The 24,824-nt window shown below is 41.2% G+C and overlaps 1 protein-coding gene across 2 annotated transcripts in view; it reads right to left on the bottom strand.

Moving 5' to 3' along the window:
• The window catches only part of LOC124405115 (homeobox protein homothorax), a 287,444-nt gene that overhangs the window by 214,691 nt on the left and 47,929 nt on the right, over positions 1-24,824 (bottom strand). For both annotated transcript variants that reach the window (XM_046879750.1, XM_046879749.1), the window contains exon 6: positions 14,768-14,956. In XM_046879750.1, the coding sequence (XP_046735706.1) occupies positions 14,768-14,956 (189 nt within the window). The remainder of the gene's footprint in view (positions 1-14,767; positions 14,957-24,824) is intronic.

A 24,824-nucleotide genomic window follows, 5' to 3' on the forward strand; every position in this document is an offset into this window, starting at 1 on the left:
CGGCGAGCCTCGATCCCCCCGCTGCCACCGGTTAGCGACAAGATTTAAACGACCGGACTTTGCTATCCATCCTCAACCCCGATCGTAACAATTAGCACCGACGCCGCGTGGTTACGAGTAATTAACGACCCTCTAAGCTCATATACCTACTCGCCGAGGCGGCCAACGACGCCAGGAAGAGACCTACACGCGCCTTCGACCTTCGCGAGTTCACCTCGCGTCACCTCCGCCCTTACAATCTACCGCTTCCTTGCTCACAGCGCCCCCCTTCTTATGTTCATAAGTGAAACGAGACACTAGCAAGTCGTCATAAACCATTGGCGAACGATGTAAGATCAATTGCTCCAAATGTGATATATAGTTATCCTGACGAGGATATTATCTATCTATTATCTATCTGTTACTCCATTTCTTCATTAGTGGATTTGACCTGGTTATGATTTGAACCAATGCCACGATGCTCGTGTATTTCAGCTCTCACCGAGCTCTCACATCACGAATGACGAAGACGAAGTAGCGCAGCAAGAGTTCAAACCGCAAGTAGCAAGTCATATGAAGCTTCTCTACCTTACTACCTACTCGAGAAATAATCGTGGTTACCGTTAATGTTGCGCAAACTTAAATTACACCACTCATTACCGTCAAGTGAAAAGAAAAAAACCAACAATGAGTTTATAAAAGAAGAAAAAGAAAAGAAAAAAGGAATCAAGCAAATAAATAACGATGCACAACGGCTATAAGCGCCGGTACCAGGCTGCAGAGTGTTCTTAGTTTGATTCGTTGACTGGTTCCGTCTGTAATTCGTTGTGTGTTTCATTCGAGTCCTGAGACAGTCGTTGGTCTCTGATTTTGGCGGCGTGTATCAGAGCGGCAGACGCAACAAGACGTGCCTGTTGGTATATCAATGCTTCGTTTGGCCCAGTCGCATTACTTTGACAAATGGCGGTCATAGATTCCTCGCCCAACTGTGTCGCGGTCGCCACGCGGCCTGCCCAACTCGCGCGAGCGAGCGAACGACGACTAGCGCAGGAGATTTTGCGCAGCAGCTAGGCGCCGCGCGCCGACGCGCCTCGAGAGTTCTCAACCTGAACCTCATCTGCGGACGTCTCCTTCGACACGCGTTTCCGGACCCCCGCGATCCTCTCGCGCCGAAAAGTAACTTACTAAGATTACGAATCTGACGATGATCCGGGCTTAGGAGATCTACCGGCATTGTGGACAGATAAGCGCCGCTGCGTTTCACGCCCGTTGCAGCGCCGTCGCACCCGGTGACAACAATGACCACCCACCGAACACCGGGCGTCGACGAGAGCGGGCATTGTTGGCCCCGTCTATCCTATCGGTGAATGACAAATGCCTTGGCGGTTCTCTCTCACTCTCTCCTTCTCTCTCCTTCTCTCTCCTTCTCTCTTTCACTTTTCTCTTCGTATCGCCTCTCGACGACTAGAGAAACGCGCGCGATGCGCGCGTACCGCGCGTTTCCTACGGACAGGATCTGTCCGTCCATCCGTCAGCTCCCTCGCTTCCTCTCCGTCAAGGGTGCCGATGTTGGCGACGAAGGAGAGCAAGAGCACGCTTCTCATCGCCTCGCGTCGCTCGGTGTCGCTGCACCACCGACCTTCGGGTCGCCCGATACGCGCTGCGCCCCTCCTTTCCTCCCTCCCTCCCTCCCACCCAACCTCGCGAGACACACGCCGCGTGACTGACTGATCCTCTCAGCACCGCGTCTTTCAATGCACGCTCCCCGTTGGACGTTGATTACCATCACCTCTTGTCGCTTACCATAAGCGTGCACTTTGCTCCACATACCTAGCGTCTCCAAGTTTTGTTCTCTCCTTATATCCGCAAAAAAAAAGATCGTTTCACTTGAAGAGTGAAATGAATTTTGCAAGGAGTCTATATACGCCAGGCTAACACCACGTACCTAACTAATTCCATGTCAAAATTACGATCTCGCCGAAATCAAAGAGCCGACCTCAGAGGGCAGGCGTGGCGTTGTCGCTCTTAAAACATCGAGACAGTTTCCGAGGCCCAGCGACCCTCGGAATGCGTCGGAGAGACGACGTCTCGGACCTAGCCTAACCCCGATGTTCTGCAGTCCATGGCTCACGTCGCGGCGTCGGCAGCCGATCCGAATCGCGGTTTCTAGCGAGCCAACCAGTTTTCAAACCGACGGGCGGTCCGACTCGTAATAACGTCAACGATCAACCGTTGCGACGCGACGCTATATCCTACGTACCTAGACACCGTCGGCACGTTTTTGCCATCCGCAATCTGAGTGCTTTTCAGCAATTTAGATTCCCCTCCCTCCCACCTCCAAAATCTCGCGGAATCATTTTTTTTCTCTCGATTCTCGGCTGACAAAAACGTTGATCGTACCTAATCTGTCAAAAGTGCAAATCGTCAGTTTTTTCAATTCGAAAATCGACGCTTTGGCCGATTTTGGGTCTCTGAGGGATGACGTCTCGGAGAGGGAAAGCGATAGAGAGAAAGAGAGAGAGAAACCTCGGGATCCGTTAGCCGCTGCCGCGGCATCGTCACGACGTTATTTTTACTCGTGCCAAGGGAACAGTCGTCGTCGCAGCGATTGTGTCGCGGTTGGCGCTGCCCACATTGAGCTAAATCCGACGCACCTACCGTTCTCGAACGTCAAGATGAGCCTGCGCGATTCGAAAGGTAGATAACGAAGTCCGAGGATATTCGCGTGCGGCGAAGATGCGGAGGAGAAAACGAAGCCCAGTAGGTACACAGCTTCTTTTTTAAAAAAAATGAACCAAGTCGACTCGTCGACGTAAAACGGCGCCGCAAACCGAACGGTACCTTCGCACGGTAGTTTACGGCGTGGTTGAGGAAGAGCTGCGGGTAACTCGGGGGCTGCGTATTATCATTTTATTGGCCTCAAATTGCTCGTCGTATCTTTCACGACGGAAGCTGAAGAGCTCTGAGTTTAGACGCGCGCGCTCGATTTACCCGAGCACTTCCGGCCGCCGTGCAACCCTTGTCCGGGTATTTAAGCCGGGCTATTTCGCGGACGAGTACAAGGGTAGTTTTAGTTTATACCTTATACCATCCTGTTCCGTGTCTTCCTGCCGCGTATAGTCCCCTCCGAAACGAATGATCGCGTAAACGACATGTTCGTGCTGTTTTGCGTGTGTCGTATTTTCGGCATTTAAGTGCAAGTATTCACCAATTCAACTTGGTTACATATGATTGCATATGAAAAGAAGAAAATACCTAACGCTTTAAATCATTACTGCAATAAAAGTCTAAATTGGAAATTTCTACTTTTTATTTATATTAAAATTGAGAGACATGACTATACCGATTTCCGACAACTATAAAATATAAAACGATAATTATATTTGACATCGTTTGTCACCCGTGCTGGAATTGAAAAGAAATATTGCAAACAGCGCAGCGCCTGGAATCTACCCGAGTTTGAATCGCGCACCGTGCCACGTACATCCCCTAAATCCAGTGTAATAGGATTTATTTGTAAAGGCTCAATTACCCCGAGTACCTAGCTGAGAAGCTTGCGAGGCACAACCCTCGAATCGCGCGACGTTAATTACGCGCAGCGGTTTAAGCGCAGACAGCGACGGAAGCGAATCCCGGGTCACAGGTGAGACGAGAGGATCGAGGGGGTGAAATCGAGGGGGTGTTGAATAGAAGGGATGTCGAATCGCATATTCGCCGACAGAAGATACACGCGCGCGTTCACAGCGGGAATAGAACCAAGTTGGACGCGTCGCGTCGCGGCGTCGGGACGGCGAGTGTAGGTAACGCGATAAAATCCGTTTCCCCCAGAAGCAGAAGATTCATTTTCAGAGTCTCCTCACGTAGCGTCACTTCTTTCGAGATCGTATATCTAACCGGGGGCTCCGGAGGCCGGCAAAAATGCTCGGCAAATAGTTTTCTTCACACCTCTCTCGCGCTTCTCTCGCGATTTCTCTGTATACTCGCGGCTGTTCCGTCAACGCTCCTCTCTCTCTCTCTTTCTCTCTTTCTTTCTCTCTCTCGCCCCGTTAACTCAGCGGCAGGTTTGCAGCGCAAGATCCATCGGGGATACCCGATGCCGCGGAATGCGCGTCTGCTCCTCGTCCCCCGCCAAGAGCGGCGATCGCTCGTCCTTCTTCTTCTTCTTCTTCTTCTCCTTTTCTGACTCGGCGGTCGTGCTCGCTTCTCTTATTTGGCGGGGACCGGACCGCAGGAGGATGCGAGGGGCCCGAGAGACGGCGCGATTCTCTATTCTTCTTTCAACCAAGCCGGCCGACCGGCCCCGTGAATCCTTCCGAGATCCCGCCGCCGCCGCAGGATCCCTTCGAGATGCAGTGCACCGTCGAATTTGCATACAAGATCTCCGGCATCTCCCGCGTCGCCATCGCTTTATACCTTGCCCCTCAAACCGCAGGATTAAAATGGCCTCTTTGGCTCTCGGACCCACCGACTTTCCGCGACTCTAAAATCGGTCTACCGTCCATTCCCTGATTTCCGATTCAGAGGAACACCAAGTGAGAAGAAAGTATAATAAGAACAATATTGATACACGAATACCTATATTACAGCGCTGATCGATTTTCGGAATTGTACATAACAACAAGATTACGCGTAACATCCCCCCTTGGTAGGTGAGTCTTCTAATTTTCATCCAACGTATAACGAAGCTACTTTTTTCCACTTCCCTGAGCCCTTAGGCCGTGCTGCAACGACGGTGTGAAATTAAAACGAAGAGAATGAATAAAAATTCAAAGGATCAGCGTTAATTATAATTTATTAGTGATTAAGGGCGTAGGTAATCGCCTAAAATCCTCCCTGCACGTGTGACAGAGCCTTCACCCTAGTGGCTGGAACAGAAGGCCAGCCTTTCCTTCTTCGCCACCCCACGTCTCGTGGGAAGGGCGTCGCCGATGGCAGCAGCAGCAGCAGCAGCAGCAGTAACAGCAACAGCAGCAACAGCTACACCACCAGCAACAGCCACCATCTCCCGCTCACCCTCCATCGACGTTAATACGTACGCTACGACGGCGTGGGGCAGGATTAAATTGGCACCAATTACCAGCAAAACACCCTCCACTCTTTCCCTCTCCCTCTCTCTTCCACCCTCGTTCTCCCAACGTTCCTCATCCCTTGCGCGAGGAAAATCCCCGCTCGCATATGACGTATACCTTCCATGTAGATATAAGACGTATTTCCGCGTGATCGTAGGTATAACAAAGCTTGTTAGACAAAGCCAAGCAGATATTATACAATATAAAAAATTACGAATAATCCATAATAAATGTAGTATAATCTTGAAGAATCAGGTTTATTCACAAGCTTTAAAATCTCCTGTCGGTTTATCGGAAATTTTCTATACACGCATAAATTTCGGAATAAGAATGGCTGCAGATACTTTCTCCCTCATCTTACAGCTACAATTGTATATAAATTGTAAGCCTGATCCCTGCTCGCTGCACACCTTCGTTATAGGCTTCTCGGCTCTTGTGAGCGATGTGATAAGCGCGGCAGAGCTCGCCTGGCCAATTGGAGAACAAGATATTCCGCGTCAAGTACCGCCTCTCCCCCCGTTCTCGCGTCGTCATCGTTGCGGAGCCGGTTGGCCGTCTCCATAACGACGACGACGACGACGACGACGCTACGGGATAACGTTTGAACGTTCGTTTCTCAGCAATCATCGCGCATGTGTATTGTATGTAGGTATGTACAATGTCGGATCCTCGCGAAGGCGATCCCGTCCATAAATATATCGGGGTTATAAACAATTAACAAGGTAAAACTATCACGTCTTTCATTTACAACGTCTCCTGGCTCGCATACGCATCATGTATACCGTATGTTATACATATATATGTACTGTAATACGTACGACGATAGGAACAATCGTCGTTATACGTATAATAAGCGTCGGACGCGTGTCCTGAATTAAGACCCATATGTGATCCGAGAAGAAAAAAAAAAATTTCAACGCACCGATATCACGTTATGAATAAAATATCATTATCATTTGCTTAAAAGTTAAACAGCGATTGATGTAGGTATTACTGCGCTCAAAAATTGTGTAACTCGACTTGTCAAATTCAAGTTCGTAACACGTGTCGTCGGTTTTATACTTCAATGCAACCTTCTTTGGCAAATATTTTTCAAAAAAACGCGTCCTGATCGTAAAAATAAAACTTATGGTAACGCATCCGGAAGTAGAATCACTGATATGAAACGTGGTACAGAGACAGATTCGCTGTGTTACCTTTTTTTTCCATTATTCTCTCTCTAGAACGCTGATGAAATGTGAAGTTAACGAATCGAGTTCGCCCGATTCGACAATAAGAGCTCTTCTCCTCTCTCATGAAATCGAATTAAGTATTGCCGAGGTAAATAAAGAGAGAGAGAGAGAGAGAGCGTGGCGAAGCACTGATTTGAAAGCGGACGGTATAAATAGGCTGGAACTTTGTTATTAACTTTTTTAATATACCAACCACTTTTCTCTATAAAGACACAGTCACAGAATAATTGCATCGAGTGAAAAGTATTTCCGCAAAATTCAATGACAAGTACGTAGTTAAAAGAACTCTTCCCAGCCCGTGGTTGTCGGTCAGTTCGATTGAATTTAAGATAGAAAATTAAGATACAAGAGCGAAGAATAATTCTCATCGGAATTAATTTTTCGAGAGCTGTACAAGGAAGGCAGCCAGCTACGCCCGCCCCTTTACAAGTGATTATGCGCAAGAGATTCCTTCGTCGTCTTTATCTCGAAGCGTTCGTTCGTTCCTTCCTTCCTTAGATCTCATCCCGGCGTCCCAGGGGAGCCGGTATATTCTTGGGGGTAGCGCGTCGTTCGGCAATTCTCAGGGGTGAAAGAGGGACGAAGGGGGGGGGGGGGGGGGGCGGTTTGCTGCGGTACTCGTAGCCCCCGCTACACAAGTTTTACTGCAGTTTTGCGGCTGGAAAGTGCGAGCTGAGAGCTGCGTCGGTTGGTGCCGGGGGGGAAGAGAGGCAATTGAATTTAAATATTCAATTATGCGATGTGTAAATGAAATAGCAATCTTATGCAAACGAGTACACGCTAAGGGTTGTTGCAAATTTAAAGGGTTAAATATTTATTAGCAAGGGTTAAGTGAGATTTATGCACAGATCGTGCGTCTGGCACCCCCGGCCAGCCGGTTGAACGCGGTAACTACCTACGGAATTCGCATCTTTTGCGAAAAGCGAATCGTGCACACGTGCAAACGGTATAAATTCACACTCTAAGTTTCGCTCAGGCTTAAGATTATTCGTATAACCATAACGTATTCCTTTCTCCTTTCTGATATTAGTATCTGAATAATTGTACACCTATATATATATATATATAGAAGGGAATCGATTGCAGCATGCATAATGGAGCAGGAACTATATATATAAGTTTTTTGTTTTCTGGATTCAAGTCTATTGAATGAAAAATAACAGATTATTTAACTCAACAAGGCTAACATTTATTTATATTGAAAATACGTTGATTGAGACAATAGTTTAAACAGTATCATTATTGGTAATATATTATCACTATAATGCTAGTCGTATACAATGTGTGGGGTGAGTTGTTTTTTTTTTCCTTACTTAATTACCTTTTCTTCTTTTTTTTTTTGAAGTTTTTGCTTTTTTTTTCTCTCCTCTCTACTTCATCATCGTCGTCACTTAAGCCTACAGTAAGTTGTATTGTATAACACACATACATTCACAATGTCTGTCGTTTAAATATTGTTCGATTTTTATTATTTGTTTATTTGTTTATTATCCTCATTTTTTCCCTCAATCTTTTTCCGCGCGCCGCAGCTACGCGACTATACGTGCGCGTTTTGTGGCCGGTTGTACATGAACAACATAACAAGTACAGAAACAATACAGAAATAGAAAAAAAAAACGTAACTATAATACACGACATCAACAATAATTATATTCACGGCTCGTGACGTGTATATAATAAGGAATTTTATATGTATATAAAAAAAAATTAACTCGTTAACGAAACTTTCCTTCCAATTTTTCTTTCCCTCGAGAGTCATATAATGATGATGATGATTATGATAATGATGATGATGATGATGATAGTAGTAGTAGTAATAAGAATAATTATTACTATTATTATTATTGATATTTTTACTGTTACTACGCTTATACGGAAGTATTTCGAAAAGAAACGGAAAAAAAATAAATCACACATCATGAAGGTTAACGTATAGCCAAAATTTGAAGATGAAAAAAACGATGTGGATAAAAAAGGAAAGAAAATAATAATAATAATAATAATAATAACAGTGGAAAGAAAAAATAAAATAAAATCATCGTAGACGTAAGCTCTATGTAAGTATACATGTGTTATATACGCTGCAGCAGTCTGCTTCGTGCTACTTTTTGACCCGCGACCCGCGATCAAGATCATAATTAAAACAGCCGTCAATGCTTAAAACGTGCATTCGTGCAGAAAAGAGAATGAAAAATGAATTTTTATTATAAAATTGTGAAAATCATACACACGTATGTACATAGTTTTAAAGCATTACGTATCCGTATAATTAAATAACGCGGTTATCGTCGATAATAAAAAAAAAAATAAAAATAAAATGTTTAATGTAAAGTACAGAGATAAAAGTTCATCTCGATTCGACACGTAGCTTTTATCTACGGGTCTCGGGCTTCGTAGGGCGAAGTAGCATGTTTCTTATATTATAATTACAAAACGAAACACTTGTCTCTCTCTTCCTTACTTCATGTGATTTTGTTGATTTTTTTTTTGTCTCTCAAACTGGCAACAGTGTCGAGCGTCAATCGAGTACCGTATTTTTAATAATATTTGCGCAAAAATTTTGAAAAACGTGATCTCAGCAGCCAGTCTTTTACAAAATTATACAACTTCAGATCCTTGAAAATAAATTTTTACACTCGTGTCTATGCGAATATGATAAACGAATACAGCATATATACATATATGCATATTTTATACAATATATTATAGTGTTGATATTATTTAAATATGACCAACCGCGACGAAATTGGAAATTATTAATGCATTATAGGTATATTCGTGACGCGTTTGACGCTGCAATTGACGCATTGATTAATTATAAGTACATGTTTTGCATTATATAAAGTTGCGCGTAACGTGACGCGTTAATCGTTGATAATCTCCCCGATCGAATCGGAGGAGATTTCTGGCTCTGAGAAACACCATTTTTTCTTCGTTTCTTATTTATTCAATGTGTTGTTTTTTTTTTTTTCTTTTTTATTTTTTCCTCATTCAAATTTCTTTCCCGCATCCCGTTTAACTTTCAACTTTTAAGTACATATTATACTCCCGCGATAATCTCGCGCACTGCAGCGTTCTATGGCACTAATTATTCACGTATAAGATGTGTACATGTAGGTATGTGTATATATATACATACGTATATACATATCCTTCTTTTTATCTTTTCACTTATCGCCTTATTGCGCCCGACTTCGAAGACCGACACTATTCCGTTCGTTTCACCTTAACGCATTTCATGCAACATTAAATAATCAATCAATCGATCAATCAATCAAATCAATCCGTTCGCTTCTTACTTCTACATCTGAAATACCTAATATATGTATATCCTGTATAACTTCTTTCTTTCTTTCTTTTCTTTTCTTTTTTTTTTCTTTTCTTTTTATTCAATCACTAACAGCTGATCTTTTCTCTTCCTTCTCATACTATTAAATGTACAGTACTACTACTACATATTTCACGAGATTCCATATGAACGAAAAACTGTGATAGAAGTGGAGAAAAAAAAGAAAAAAAAAAAAAGAAAATAGAAAAAAAAGATTGTCTGAAACTTAATGTATAATAAGCTGAATTTAATCATTAATCGTACAATTTACAATATAAATAATAATTCACCGTTATACAACTCGGCAGTGCACGTTTATCAATTATTTCCTTTCGCCTTGGCGCATATTCGTTACCAAATCACAATCACTCTCCCAAAGTGTTATTTCGAGCCGTGAAACACGCCGATTCTCGGGTCAAATAATGGGCCCAAAAACCGTTCCCGGTTCTAGGTTCGGTACTCGTAACTAGGGTCTGTACCAACAGGCGCCAAAATCCCTCTCCCAGAATCCCGTTCTCCCTTGCCACCCCGTCTCGGTTCTGCACTCCTCACCCGTCACTCTGTGAAACTTTGCACTCTTTGAAATCGCGGTGTAAAATTAATCCGACATTGCGCACGATCGACGGCGGGAAAATGCGCGACGATTTCTACGGGACGTTATTGCGCCGCGTAACAAATGAAACGCGCGAATAAAATCCCAGAGAAATCGAAACTCCCGCGTCTCGTCGCTCCGTCGATAACGTTGCATCGCGTAGAAAACGCCACCGCTGCTGCGCGCTGCTGCCCTGTTGCGCAATTTGAAAATTACACAGTATGTAAAACCTCGCATCTCGTTCAGGCCGCGTATCGCTTACTGCAATGAATTCGTATAATGGCCAATGGTCATTGGCGAATTTCTTCGCCTTCACCGAAAACCCCCGAAGGGGGTCTCGCGGATCTCAATTGATATCGAAATCACTGCAATATCGACAACGCGGCACTGGATGCCCCGCATTAGCGAGGCTCAGCCGGGATGCCCCGCAGTCTTTAGACCCTCCACATCACCGAGAGAATGATCTCTCAGTCCTCGATCACTAGGTCTGGCGGAACACACCACCGACGGCAGCATGAATCGCAGTGGCAGTGGCATACTGGTGAGCAGCATGCGGCAGCCAGCAGCCAGAAGTAGCAACAGCAGCAACAGCAGCAGCAGCAGCAGCAGCGTTTACAGAATTCAGTATCTTTCACAATGGATTTTCAGAGTTCAAAGTTTCAGAGTTCACAAGTTCAAAGTGTTTGTTTTTTTTTTTTTTCAATTTTCATTTTCATTTTTTTTTTTTTTTTTTTTTTTTTTTTTTCACTTTCTTGTTTGTTTTTTCAACCTGAGAGGGGGGGCCAGGGGGTCATTGAACGGGGATTGGGGGGTGGATTCGCGCGCCCTGCCGGCCAGGACTTGTACCTCACACAACTCCCTAGTTACGAGTACCGATACCTATATTTATGCGTTAACGTTATACCGTTATTTGTTCTTCTTCTTCTTCGTACCTCATCCGGTATATTATTAATAATATTATGTATATATATATATATATATATATTGCCGGAGAATAATCAATCGCACGCTTAAATTTCATCAATTTTCATCTCTCTTCATATCTCATACTTTCTTCGCACATCCGACGCGCTCGGCAACTTATGTGTGTATATTATGTGTAATACTTATCCGAACTTATGTATATATACATACATATATACATGTATATAGATATATATATATATATATACCAAGTATTTTCCGGAAACTGTTCTCATTATTCCTTTTTTCATTTATATTTTATTCCTTTCTCCCTCCCTCTTGCACTTTCTATTGTCTCATTGGATTTTCAATATTTTTAGTTCGTTTCTTTTTGTTTGTTCCTTCTGTGTACGTTAATCTAGTAATTTTTTTTTTTTTTGTTTGTTTTTTCCTGTACACATATATGTATTATATATCAAGCGGTCCGCTCACAATTCCCTTCTACATGTTATAATCGTATACCGTTTGTCGGCCTCGTCGCTAAATTCTTATTTCGATTTCTTATACGCAATATTGGCGGGCTATTTTTTTTTTTCGAATTTTTTCATTATATATAATATATTCGATCTACCTGCACACGCAGCATTGAGATTTTACATAATAAATTGTACACACATTACATGTAATAATGGTGGCTAACGGCTAATAATTTAAGAAACTAATCTACATTCTTTAAACGTTCAGCGATTTTAACTTTTAATTTTTATTTTAACTCTCAACTATTTGTTCGTGTAATTACGCATATCGTATAGTATATAATTCTCATTTAAAAATAGACACAAATTTATTTGTGACACGCGGATTCTTAAGCCTATTACGTATATATTCTGATCACGGTTAATTAACTATATATGCATAATCTTTAATTCTCGGTTACTTTTGTTTTTCTTCGATCATCATCATTCTTATTATTATTATTATTATTATCATTATCATTATTATTATTAATATTATTATTATTGTTTATTGTTATTGTTATTGTTATCATTTATTTGTTAATTAATTTACGATTCACTTTAGACTTTAGCTTTCCTAACGTATCGCTATTCTTGTCAAATATCATTATCATTCTGTTATTATCGTGAATATCATTATTATTATTGTTATTATTATTATTATTAATGTTGTTGTTGTTGTTGTTGTTGTTGCCATTATGGTTATCACGCTTAATACAGATGTATGTACATATGTGTGTGTGTGTGTGTATGTTATTCAAGATTAAGTAAACCTCTCAACTAGGCTACCTAGGATAGACATCGCGACTATTATTGAATATAAATATTGTATATGTACCTATACATACGAATAGGACGAGAGATAGTTACTATCTTTGGACCAAAGTATAGGTATATATGCAATATGTATAATTTCGGATCACTCTAATTGTAAGCGACAGGATTTAATTTTTTTACTGTGTGTGATTGTGTTTGTTTGTGTGTTTGTTTGTTCATACACATCGATCGATATCTTTCTTTTGTTTGATCGTTGTTGTTTTTCTTTCCTTTCCTCATTTTTCTTCATCTTTTTCGAGAATATTTCACTAATCGATAAATTCAACTAAAAGTCTTCGTCAGTTTTGTTCGTCATATTATATATCCTATATACCATGTCTAGGTATTCGTCTAGGTTTTTTTTAGTGATTCTGAAGATCCTTCGTCCCATTCCCACCTCCGCTCTCGATACATTATATCGGTGCCCCCTTACACGCGTTATGCATTCGCGATTTCTATACGCTCCACACTTGATATACATATATATATATATATATAATGTATTATGCATATAAAATATCAATATAAACAGAACCTGCAGTACTACACAATTATCGTTATACTCATGTACAGTAAAATCTGGTTAACAAGCAACAAATGCGTCTCGGAGCAAGATACCCGGATAATTTTGCTCGTATAACCAGATCCTACTGTAAATCATGTATATCGATGCATGGCCTATATATCGAACGTCGCCGAGTTGCTCGCAATTTCTTCAAATCTTACAACACGTTCCCATAAAATGTGATTATGTATACATACATATATATACATACATATATATATATATATATAAGCTACGTTACGGTATTGAAAGAACTTTCTTTGTAATAACAACAATAATTATAATGATAAAAACAAAAATAATGAGCGTAATAATCGAATTAAGATAATAATGATAACAAGAATAACGACAACAACAACAATAGTATGATAGTAATAGTAATAATAATAATAATAATAATAATAATGCCCGGATAGCACGTAGCTGGAAGTTAGCAAGCTTGTAGAATTAAGGAACTCGATAAACGTTCGTTATAATTCCATGTGCCGATTCCGCGCTACATGTCAATTATTTATTGTAAATAATTTTCTCGTCTTTTTTTTGTTTCCTCCAAGTCTCGACCTTCTATTTCATATATGCTAGTTCACGATTCGCGAGCAACTCCGAACTCGCGCTGAACTCGAGTTCGCCTATATAATATATATGTATCGGGGGTGTATCGATAAAAAGACGCGGGGTACCACACCGCGTCCCTCGCCTAAACTATTGTAAGATATATGAAGGTGAATAATATAAGAACGAGCGAAAAATAGACAACAATGACAACAACAACTAAAGAATAATTACACAACGGAGAAAGAGAGAGAAAAAAACAACAAAAAGGCAAAAAAAAAAAAAAAAAAAGAAATTCAATTCAAACGAAATGAAATGAAATTAAAAAAGAAAGAAATTTAAAACAAAAACTCGATCTGAACTTGAGTGCCCGGGTAGGAGGAAAAAAAAAAGAGAGAGAAAAAAAAAGAAACGACAACACCGCGAATAAAATCATACTGTACGCATAATAATATAATACAACCGAAGCGATGCGATTCTCTAGTTTCGCAATCGCGCAATATTTAATATATATATATATATATATATATGTATGTATACTATACATCCGCCACGTCGCGACAATTATCCACGAAATCGTTACGTACGCATAATAATTTCGAGTCCAAGTATTCGGCGGTCCTCTCTATTCGTAATCGAATAGTTGTAGCGATATTAATAATAATAATAATAACAATAATAATAATGATAATAATAATAATAATAATGACAATAACAATAACAATGTAAATGATATTAACGTCATTAGCAATAATAATGGTAAATGATCGTTCGTAATGATGATGATTTTAATAATAATGATAATAATAATGATAATAGTAATAATAATAATAATAATAATAATAATAAGATTCGTCAATTCGCCTGGCTATTACGAGCACGGATATACGGCCGAGCTTATGGAGTGATAAGCGGCGAGGGCCGCGTGCGCGTGCGCGTGCGCGTGCGCGGGCGCGGATGCGGCGTGCGGAGACGCCATCGCCGAGGCGGCCGCGGCCATCATCATCTGCTGGTGCGTTCGCTTTAGGGAGTTGGGAGTTGTGGCGGCGCTACTGGGGGTGTTCGATTGCTGGTGGTTGGTATGGTTGTTATGGTTATGGTTATGATTTTGGTTTTGGTTTTGGCTCAGTTGCAAGGGGGTGGTACTGCCGATGGCGTGGTGGGGGGTGAGCGCGTCGTGCGGATAATAACTCGTGGAAGATGGTGAGGTACTCACTACGTCCGGGGTGCTAGCGCCGTCCGTATGGCTGGTGCTGTCCGCGGTGCTCCTCGGACCCCCGTCGAGGCCGTTGCCCATCTCCGGAGGTTTCGTGCTGTCCCGTTCGTCGATAACGAGGTCTATCGGCATCTTGCCCTTCAGGCAGCTGATGTACCGGTGACAGAAGTTGTCGCAGAGCTCGTGGACCTGGGGACAGAAGATTTCAACAAACGTCAGACACTGCCGAATCATTTGTTTCGACTCGACGATATATAGCTGCGAATAACATATAATCTTATACGTCGTTCACAAGTCTAAAGAGGCGGCGAGTTTTCTTCTTATTTCAACTCTGACTTATTTGTTTATACCTACTTAATTAGCCATTTTACTACATAAAGATCGGAAACCCTGAGAGAAAATTGTAAGGGAACTTCGTGTATCTAATAAATACAACGGCTATCCGTCTTCGTATATATAGGTAGGTAGACGAGTAAAATAGAAGCATGAAGAAGAGCTAGCGAGGAATCGTAGGTAAAGGTAGGTTACGTATCCGTAGCCAAGGAGAGTGGCGTCGACTCGACTCGACTCTCGGTCTTAGCTGGAGGAGAAGAGATCTGACCGGTGTCCAGTGAACCAGAATGTTATGTATGCAAATGAGAGCTGACAGGCCATACTCTGCAGTGGGTATGGGATACCGGGCATCCCGCCTAGCGGCAGCCCAGCACTGCATGCAGCCTTCGATGGGATTTGGAAAATACCTTTATTGTACGGATGACGTGTGGAATTTCGTTGCGTAAGCTTGAGAAGACAAAAATGAATAAAAACAAAAAAAAAAAAAAAAAAAAAAACAATCTTATCGTTACCGCCGTGTAAATATATCTTCAACGTATAATATTCAAAGATACGAAATTGAGAAGACCAAATTATCAGGTTATATATAGGGTTGAAGAACCGATTCTAGACGTTTTGACGTCGTTCCCTCAAGTCCTTCTTCCGCCCGTCTAAGATCCTTTCTCAAGATGAGATTTCCCATGGCGAGTCTCGTCGTCGGAGCAAAACTCGATGTGTGCTCCACGGCGAGTATGAGCAACACACAATGGCCATAAGGATGACTAGACTCTTGTTGGGCCAAGGGCGGGGAGGTAGCCGGCTTCGAAGGACACGTCCTGCACGCGGCTATAATACCGAACTGGTTAGAATCTGATCCTTGAGAAGTGCGACCAAGCTGCTTCACAATCATCTCTCGCACACACACACGTATACGCACGTAGAACAGGTAGCTCGAGGAGGATCAATCAACAATTCGCGATAGAGGATGAGCCTTGATTGCTCTCGTAACAACACGGACGGTATGCATGTAATACGCGTTTTGTCTTCATTCCACATCAATACCAAGGTTGAATGAATGAACGAATGGATGGATGGATGGATGGATATGGACCACACGCCGCTTGCCCGATCGGCAAAACAGATTTCTCTCCTCCTTTCCCGCCAACAGAGACGCCGAGTGTTTACCCATACGTTACATCATTGGCTCTCATTAATTTAGGGATCAAAAAAGAAACTAGCCATTTTACGAGTCAGGGTGTACGTATAATATAAAAGCTATGTGGTAGAGGGGGTGAACGAAGCAAGACGGCCTTTAAAGTTTAAACACTTGTCGGTTCACCGCGAGAGTTTTATGGGCCTCCTCACCTGGCTCGAATCGTCCTACACTACTATTCCTACTTCACCTACTATTTCTTCTTCTTCTTCTTCTTCTTCAAGGATCCCGGAGGACATGCACGAAGGACTCTTACCATGCTCCATTGTGCACCCCTCACACTTTATACTCACGATCAGATCGCATGTATTTTCCAAGCATTCACGCCAGACGTTTTTCACGTCCCGCGCTTTTTTCCCCCGTCATTCTACCAGCCATAAATGTACGCGTAAACGACTTTTATTTTATGGGTAACTTACATCAACGTTTCCCGAATACCGTACGTACGTACGTACGTGAAAAAAAAGGAAGGAAGGGAAGAGGAAAAAAAACAAAAAAGAACTAAAAAACTTTTACGACCATTTCACCAAATGATACCCATCAGGGAAACAAAATTACGGATAGATTAGAGTATAACAGTTTTCGATCCAGGGTTATTCGACACGAGATAAAGGTGTAGCGCACATACATATAAGTGAATCCCAACGACTTCATGAACGTTATACGAGATCATCATCCCGAACGGATCGCTAATAATCCTGAAACCATCGCCAGGAGCAATAATCCATACAAAACGTTGAAAATTAATGATTATCTCAAAGATGCTTATGCTTGATGCGTTAAAAATTTTGCCAACTATTTATTTTCAATGCTCGGTAGAATAAATAAACTCTGCCCAACACGGCGCAATCGTTGCTCAACCAATATTTTTTGCGTATTACTATATATACACTACCGTAAATAATTATTCCGCAGCGTCATCTGCAATTGCGTAATAATTCTATACGAACGTAATTACGTTTCATTTCTATATACACCGCAGGTTCAAGATGTGGGAGTCGACAATCGCGGATAATTTGAAAATAGGAAAGAAGAAGAAGAAATAAAAAACAAAAAAACAAAAAAAAAAAAAAAAAAAAACAACAACAACCGAGGCGAAAAGAACCGATGTTCGATTTTGTAGGTATACACCTATACCAACCTTATATACCTCTCGCGCCGCGTGTTTCGATCTCATTTCTCGCCGTGCGTCGTACGGCCGAGTTAATTAATTCCTGAATAAAGTATACCAGATCACGGGTAAAAGGAGGATCTCCATCTTTAGAAATTCCGGTCAGTCTCTCCGTTGGGTTCGTAAGGCATTATAGACCTCAAACCTCCGGACGTTGATGCAGAGTCCGAGCGTTCGTGTGCACGCGTATGATACACGCCACACCTGCGGTTTTCGAATTGAGAAAGAAAAAGTTGAAAAAGAAACAAAGTGAAGAAGGAAAGGATGAAGGAGAAAAGGAGAAAAAAAGTAAAAAGAACAGAAACGAACCCGGAGCCCAAACGGAATCTTTCCGAGTCTCGGTAGAGGTCGGGTAATCGGATACTCGAATGGCGGTAAAACTCCAAAGACATGAGCCGTCCTTGACCAATAAACTCTTGTTACCGAAGCGAGGGAGGGGGGAGGTCAAAATTGAACAACGCTAGTCTTAAACAACAAAAATTGAACAAAAATCAAATCAAAAAAAAAAAAAAAAAAACTAAGCAAACAACTAAACGAATCTCGACTTTCTCTCTCTCTCTCTAAAGCCGGGTACAGACTTGAGCACGAACGCGAATGAGGCAGGCCGAGGCCGCACCGAACGTTCTGCGCTAGAAAATAATAACTTTTCCCGAGGACGTACGCGGCAAACTGAGACCATTGTTCGGAAGTGCTCCAGTCTGTTCGGACCGTACCAACATGGCTGACGCAAATGTCGCAGTTGCTTGTGCAAGTTTTATAACTATTTGTTTATTATTGAAAAAAAATAAAAAACTAAAAAAGAAAAGACGTTGGTGGTCACGCCACCTGTATCGGAGGAGAACAGAAATTAATACCTCAATATTAAATGATCTTGTAACTGAAGATAGCGGTCATTTTCAAAATTTTACAAGAATGTCTCGCAATGATTTCAATTTCATTCTCAATTCTATCAAAGACAAAATATCCAAAAAAGATACAGTTTTCCGAAAAGCAGTCTCCCCTGAAGAAAGATTGGCTGTAACTTTAAGATTTCTTGCAACAGGTGATTCCTTCACTAGTTTGCAATATCTATTCAAAATATCGAAACAATTGATATCGGAAATAATCCCAGACGTGTGCCGAGCAATAATCGATTGTCTTAAAGATCACGTAAAGGTAAGTAAAAATATAACCAATATTAATATAGTTGTCACAAACATTTTTATTAGTAGTAAATATATGAAGTACAAATATATGAATATTATAGTGATTGAAGTGACTCTGTAGTGATAATGAGTTATGGAGACTCATTATTAAACATCATTAGATGAATCGGAAAATTGGTGGAAATAATTGCATAAAGAGGGCGAATTGTTTTCTTGAGGAGAAGGATACGGCGAATTTATCTGACTTATTGGAGTGGAAGAGCGAGAACTGTCAGTGACGAGTGTTTGTGGAGTAGGTGGACGTAATATCTGTTGTTGGAAATTAGACGAATGCGGGGGAGGTTGAGTACAACTTGGAGAAATTTGTGTTCGATGAAATTGATCGTTGTAAGCAAATCGTGTTTCATTCTGGTTATACGGAGCGAGTGATTGATAAACATTTCTTTCGGAAGAATGAATGGGAAAAGAAGATTGTGTGAGTGGAGTTTCCGGATGCTGATATGCACTCATTTCTAATTCGAATAGAGCGTTGTTAATTCGATGTTGCGCGACGGCACGAGTACGAGCGTCAAATGTACGCAGTTTATCTGCAATGTACTCTCCAAAAAGACTACATTGGTCTTCTTTCTGCTTCGTGGCTGCTGTTGCTTCTTCGAGGTACCCAAATGCTTTTGCGATTCTCGGGTCCTCGTCATCCCGTTTTCGTTTTATTGTACGTTTTTTTGGTGACTTAAACTCTTTAGTATTTGCTTTATCCGATAGCTCTTTGCCTGGTATTTGTTCATCAATTACGTCCTTCGCGGTTTGTTTATTTCCAATTTCTTCTTTTTCTCCGAGAGTCTCGTCTTGTATTTCACTGCTGGAATCCTCTTCTTCTTCTTCGTCGGTTGGTGTTCGTACATTCTATGCAAATAATAAACGACTGTATAAGTAAATGCATATTGTTATAGTTTTTTTGGAATGATTGAACATTTGAGTAGACCAGACTAGATTAGAGTAGGACTAAATGTATTATAATTTCATTGTTTTTTTTTAAATTATTTTATTTGTTGTTATTTTATTACTACCGAGATATTTTTATTGCAGATGCCGTCAACTTGTAATGAATGGAAAAGCATTGCTGATGCATTTAATGAGACATGGAATTTCCCAAATTGTATTGGAGCCGTTGACGGAAAGCACGTCATTTTACAAGCTCCAATAAATAGTGGAAGCGAATTCTTCAACTATAAATCCCAATTCAGCATTGTTTTAATGGCGGTAGCAGATGCTGATTACAATTTTATATTCGTTAATATTGGCGCTCAAGGACGGATTTCAGACGGAGGTGTCTTCAAAAATTGTGAATTTTTTAAAGAACTCGAGAAAGAAAATTTGAAGTTACCCAAGCCTTCAGCTTTAATTGGGAGAAAAATGGAAGTTCCCTACGTCTTATTGGGAGATGCAGCCTTTCCTCTTAATGAGCATATAATGAAACCCTACTCAGGCATTCATCCAGTAGGATCTCCAAAACGAATCTTCAATTACCGTTTATCAAGGGCACGTCGCGTAGTAGAAAATGCCTTTGGCATTGCAGCTAGTGTGTTCAGAGTTTTGCGAAAACCAATGTTGTTACAACCAGAAAAAGCGGAACTGGTTGTAATGACAGTGGTAACTTTACATAATTTTTTACGCAGAAGTAACACTTCAAGAAATCTCTATACACCTACTGGATCTGTAGATTATGTTCAGAATGGAGAAATAATATCTGGATACTGGCGAAATGATCAGCAAGAAATGGCATCTCTTTTACCATTACAAAATATACCTCGAAGAACAAAACTAATCGCGCAAGAAATACGAGAAGAGTTCACGGAATATTTTTGTACTTGTGGTAGTGTACCGTGGCAAAATTATTACAATTGATAAGTGTTTGTAAGGTTCACAATAGTTTCAAATAAAAATACTTACACTTGAAGTCTTCCGAATCTCGTTCTTATCATCCAAAAAGTTTAAATATTCGAACGCAAACCATTTAGATGTGTAAACCTCATTTCGTCCTGCAATTGTACGTATATTTTACAAATATATATTTTTTTCCTTTTTTTATTATTTTACAAATATATATTCATTGTTTTTGAATCTCTCATTCTTTATATCTTACCTTTTCCAGTTCCAACACTTTTTTTCATTCGCGTTTTCTCTCGTCTGTAGGAACCTTTCAGGCTCTCCATCTTTTTTTTTACGTCATCAATATCTTTTCCAATTTTTTCAGAAACTTCTCTCCAAGCATCTTCTTTTCGTATTTTATTATAATACGAAGCATTTCGAGGATTCCACAAAATTTCTCTGTTTCTGTACTCGCCAATCAGCTTTATGCAAGTTTCTTCATCCCATTCCATTTCAAAGAAAAAAAGTTACTAAAAAAAAATAGACACGTTACATTGCGATACATGGTGTAGTAATTCCTTCATGTTAACTGCGACTTAATTATTATTCGATTTTAAACATTACGAATCAAACAAAAAAAAGAGTAAATTAACTAAAAATTGATTAATTATTTAATTAATCAACAAGTAGTATTTGTATAAATAAGAATAACGCAGCAAGTAAAAAAAATCAGATAAAAAATACAAATGGAATTTTAATTCAACCCGTATTATGAAATGAATGAATAGATACAATTTTGTATTATAAAATGGAATAATTAGGAATTATAATTACCGCACATACCCTGGTTTTCCGATGCTCTGTTCGCGGTGAAACGTCAACTTGTTGATGCGCATACGAACACGTCCAGACTGAGCACGAATTTCTTTTGATCGACCGACAACATTTGGCTCGGTCCGAGGCCGTGCGCCGAACGACTTGAGGCAGTTTGCCGCGCCTCGGATCGACGTCCACACTTGCATGCTCATGCGGCCTCGGCCTGCCTCATTCGCGTTCGTGCTCAAGTCTGTACCCGGCTTAAGCTTTTCTATTTTTTTTTCTAACCGATGATATTGCTTCGTTTGAATTTTATCACCCGCATGACAATCATCGGCCAGCGTGTACACAATTCACATTCAGATTAGCGTGTAGGTGCAGTCACATGGCGGGATAGAAGACCGGGGGTTTGGCGTGGGTGACGCGAAACCACAAGTGCCGGTCAATAATACGCGTGTATATATATATATATATATATAACAGCGTGGATCCTTGCTGTATCGATTTCTCACGAACCAAACTGAAGTTACCGAACCCCGCGACGACATCGGCGTCTGGGAAACATTCGTGTTCCTAACAAGATTCGTCGTGTATCTGGACTCATCTATCTCCTCGGTTGGGAAAGGGGAAAGTAGGTAGGATGAGAAGAAGGCTCGCAACTCTGTCCCAAAAGCTCTTCTTCTTCTTCTTCGTCGCCCTTCCTCATCCTCGGGTAACGATCTATCTCCGATGCTATCTGCCAGCGTCAATGTGCCTCGACCGATCGGAGAGGGATGAAACGAAACGAAATGGGATGGGATGGGATGGGATGGGTACGAAGCAACGGGACACGGTCTCTCTTTTTCCAGGAAAGAACCAACAAGAGTTATTGAAGAAAAAAACCGAGCACCCCGCGCCACGGTTTCGTTTCCTATCGCTTCTCGTCTCGCTGCAGCAAGACTGCATGAGTCTCGTTCGATCACCCACGCAGCCTCCGGCCGAGAAACATAAATACCGAAGGAGAGGTAACTCGCGAGGAGTCGAATCGAGACTTCATACACCTACCACTACCTATACCTCATTCTTACACTGCTCGTGCAATGCCGTAGGAATGAGGATACGAGATGGATATACAATACTCAAACTCGGCGAGAGGAGGAGGAGGAGGAGGAGGAGGAGGCAACGACGACGTCGGAGAGGAAGAACGAAGGACGACTCAATGACCCTCCACGACACCGGACGGAGCGGCACCGAGGCGAACCTAGCGCAGGGTGCTGCTTCAGCTTCAGCTTCTGCTTCTGCTTCTGATCCCATGGCTCTGTAACTCGACCGTATTCTTATTTTATGGCCGATTTAACAAGCTCGAGAAAAGAAGAATGACCGAGTCGCGGTGCTTGCTTAGGTTAGAAGGTCCGAACCGTGCACCATCGCCAAACCGCGTATGGCGTTCTCACAGTGTAGAGTGTCTAACAATAACCTAATAAGTTATATACAGACAAATATATATGTAGGTATGCCTGATTACATTCTGTGTGAATACGCGCGAGTGTAAGACCAGATTTGATACGGGATAAAGGTAATCAATATCGAATAGAGAAAAAGAGAGAGAGAGATAAAAGGTACAACACCAATCGATGTAATTCGGACAACCCGTATAAGGTATAACCTGAGATACCTGAGACCATCGTCGCCGTTCTATGTGGACCAGAATTTCGAAACTAGGAGCTCTTCTTACTTCTTGAGAATTTCATGCATTCATAATATAATTCAATATCCTGAGATATATCATGTCTCAAAATTACTCATCGCAAGGAACTATCATCTATTTCTCTCCTCAATCCCATTCCCTAGCTTTTCTAACCGTTCGCCACTTTCTCAAACTCGCCCCAAATATTTCCTGATTTTTTTTTTCTTTCCAACTTCCGACAATCGTTTTAATACCCAAATATTGACGTACACACGACTTTCTCACGTAATTTTGACATATTTTTTCAGAGTTTGCAAAGCGTCGTATATTTGTATACAAACAGATTTTCTATTTAATTTTTTTTTCACTTCCTCTCCCTTTCTCTTTCTCTCTTTCCATCCCTTGGATGAAAAATTTCCGGAAAACATTTTGTAAACAGAGTTTTTTCAGAGAACCGCTAAGAACGGAGGGATAGATTTTTTCCTAACAGTAACCCCCCCCCCCCCCCCCCCTCCTTCCGCTGCTGTCCTTCGGAAAGGCAAACGCACGACACAGAAAGGTATAGATCGGAGTAATTCATGGTTTTATATACGTAAAAAGGTACGAGAGAAAGACGAAGAGAGTAGAAGGTAAGGGGAGAGGTACCCTATTTACGGAACAATAGGATTCTTTAAAGCCATAGGTAATGGAGGGAGCGGCATGGCTGTACCCCGTGGCCTGACCACCCTTACGGCATTCACGCGGACTCGGCAGGTATAAGATGGCATAGATATATATGTATATAGTATGTATATACAGAGAATATAACCTGGAGCAAAAGATGAGACTGCGGAGTGCGAGAGCAAGTTAGCGAGCAAAGGATCTTCCAAAAGAAGGAGAAGAAGAAGAAGTTCGCTGTTGTGAAGAATAAGCATATAAGTGTGGTTGAATCGTTTCTGACGCGCGTGCAATTACATGTTTATAATATTATTAAAAACGTATCATGTATTATTTAATAACACTTGGGGAGAAACCGCTGAAGGAGTTATATAAGAAAATATTTGAAGAGATAAGGAAAGAGGAGAAAAATTTTATTATATATATATATATATATATAATACAAAACTACGGTATAATAAGAGTGAAGTTGCAGAAGGAGTCAAAGTGGAGAATGGCAAAAAAGTAAATAAAAGAACAATACAGAGAGAGAGAGAGAGTTGAAGCAGTAAAGCGGACCTTTAGTTTGGAGGTAACAGCTGTTCAGACCTGCAGTCATTGCCAGGAGACACATCATATTAAGCGAAGCGAGCGCCGTTCCTTCCCTCCTTCGTTCTTTCTTTCTTTCTTTCTTTCGTTCGTTCATCATTAGTAGAGACCTATACTTAAATTCAAAGACTCGAACGAGCGTAATTCGTGTTATTTGATAAACCGTGACTTTTAGAGAGTCTACAATTTCGATTTGACGCCCGGGCACGTAGCTATAGGTACTAAATACAATCCCTGCGCTAACGAGACGGAAAATAATCCCACAATATGTCGGACACACGAATAGGTATATAGATGAAACGACAGCTGATTTAAAAAACGTATAAACGAAGCCAACGACGTACAATTATTCAGACTATAACAGAGCGGGTAGAGAAAAGAGAAAACAAATTATGCGTCAGGTCAAAAACCTTTTCAATTTGCACAAATTGTCGAAGCTGACGATCAATATTGACAAACTGTAAATCGTGTCTTTACATCTTTACATCTTTACACCGATAGATGAAGTGGGAAGTAAATGTCTGTTACATTGTCTATCGTAGGTTTAATACCTAATAAAATTCTTAGTCTGCATGAGCTTGCATTTTGCAGTATAGAAACTTGAGCAGGACTAACTACCC

Source organism: Diprion similis, chromosome 4 (genome assembly GCF_021155765.1).
Source record: "Diprion similis isolate iyDipSimi1 chromosome 4, iyDipSimi1.1, whole genome shotgun sequence".
In the NCBI taxonomy this organism is placed as follows: domain Eukaryota; kingdom Metazoa; phylum Arthropoda; class Insecta; order Hymenoptera; family Diprionidae; genus Diprion; species Diprion similis.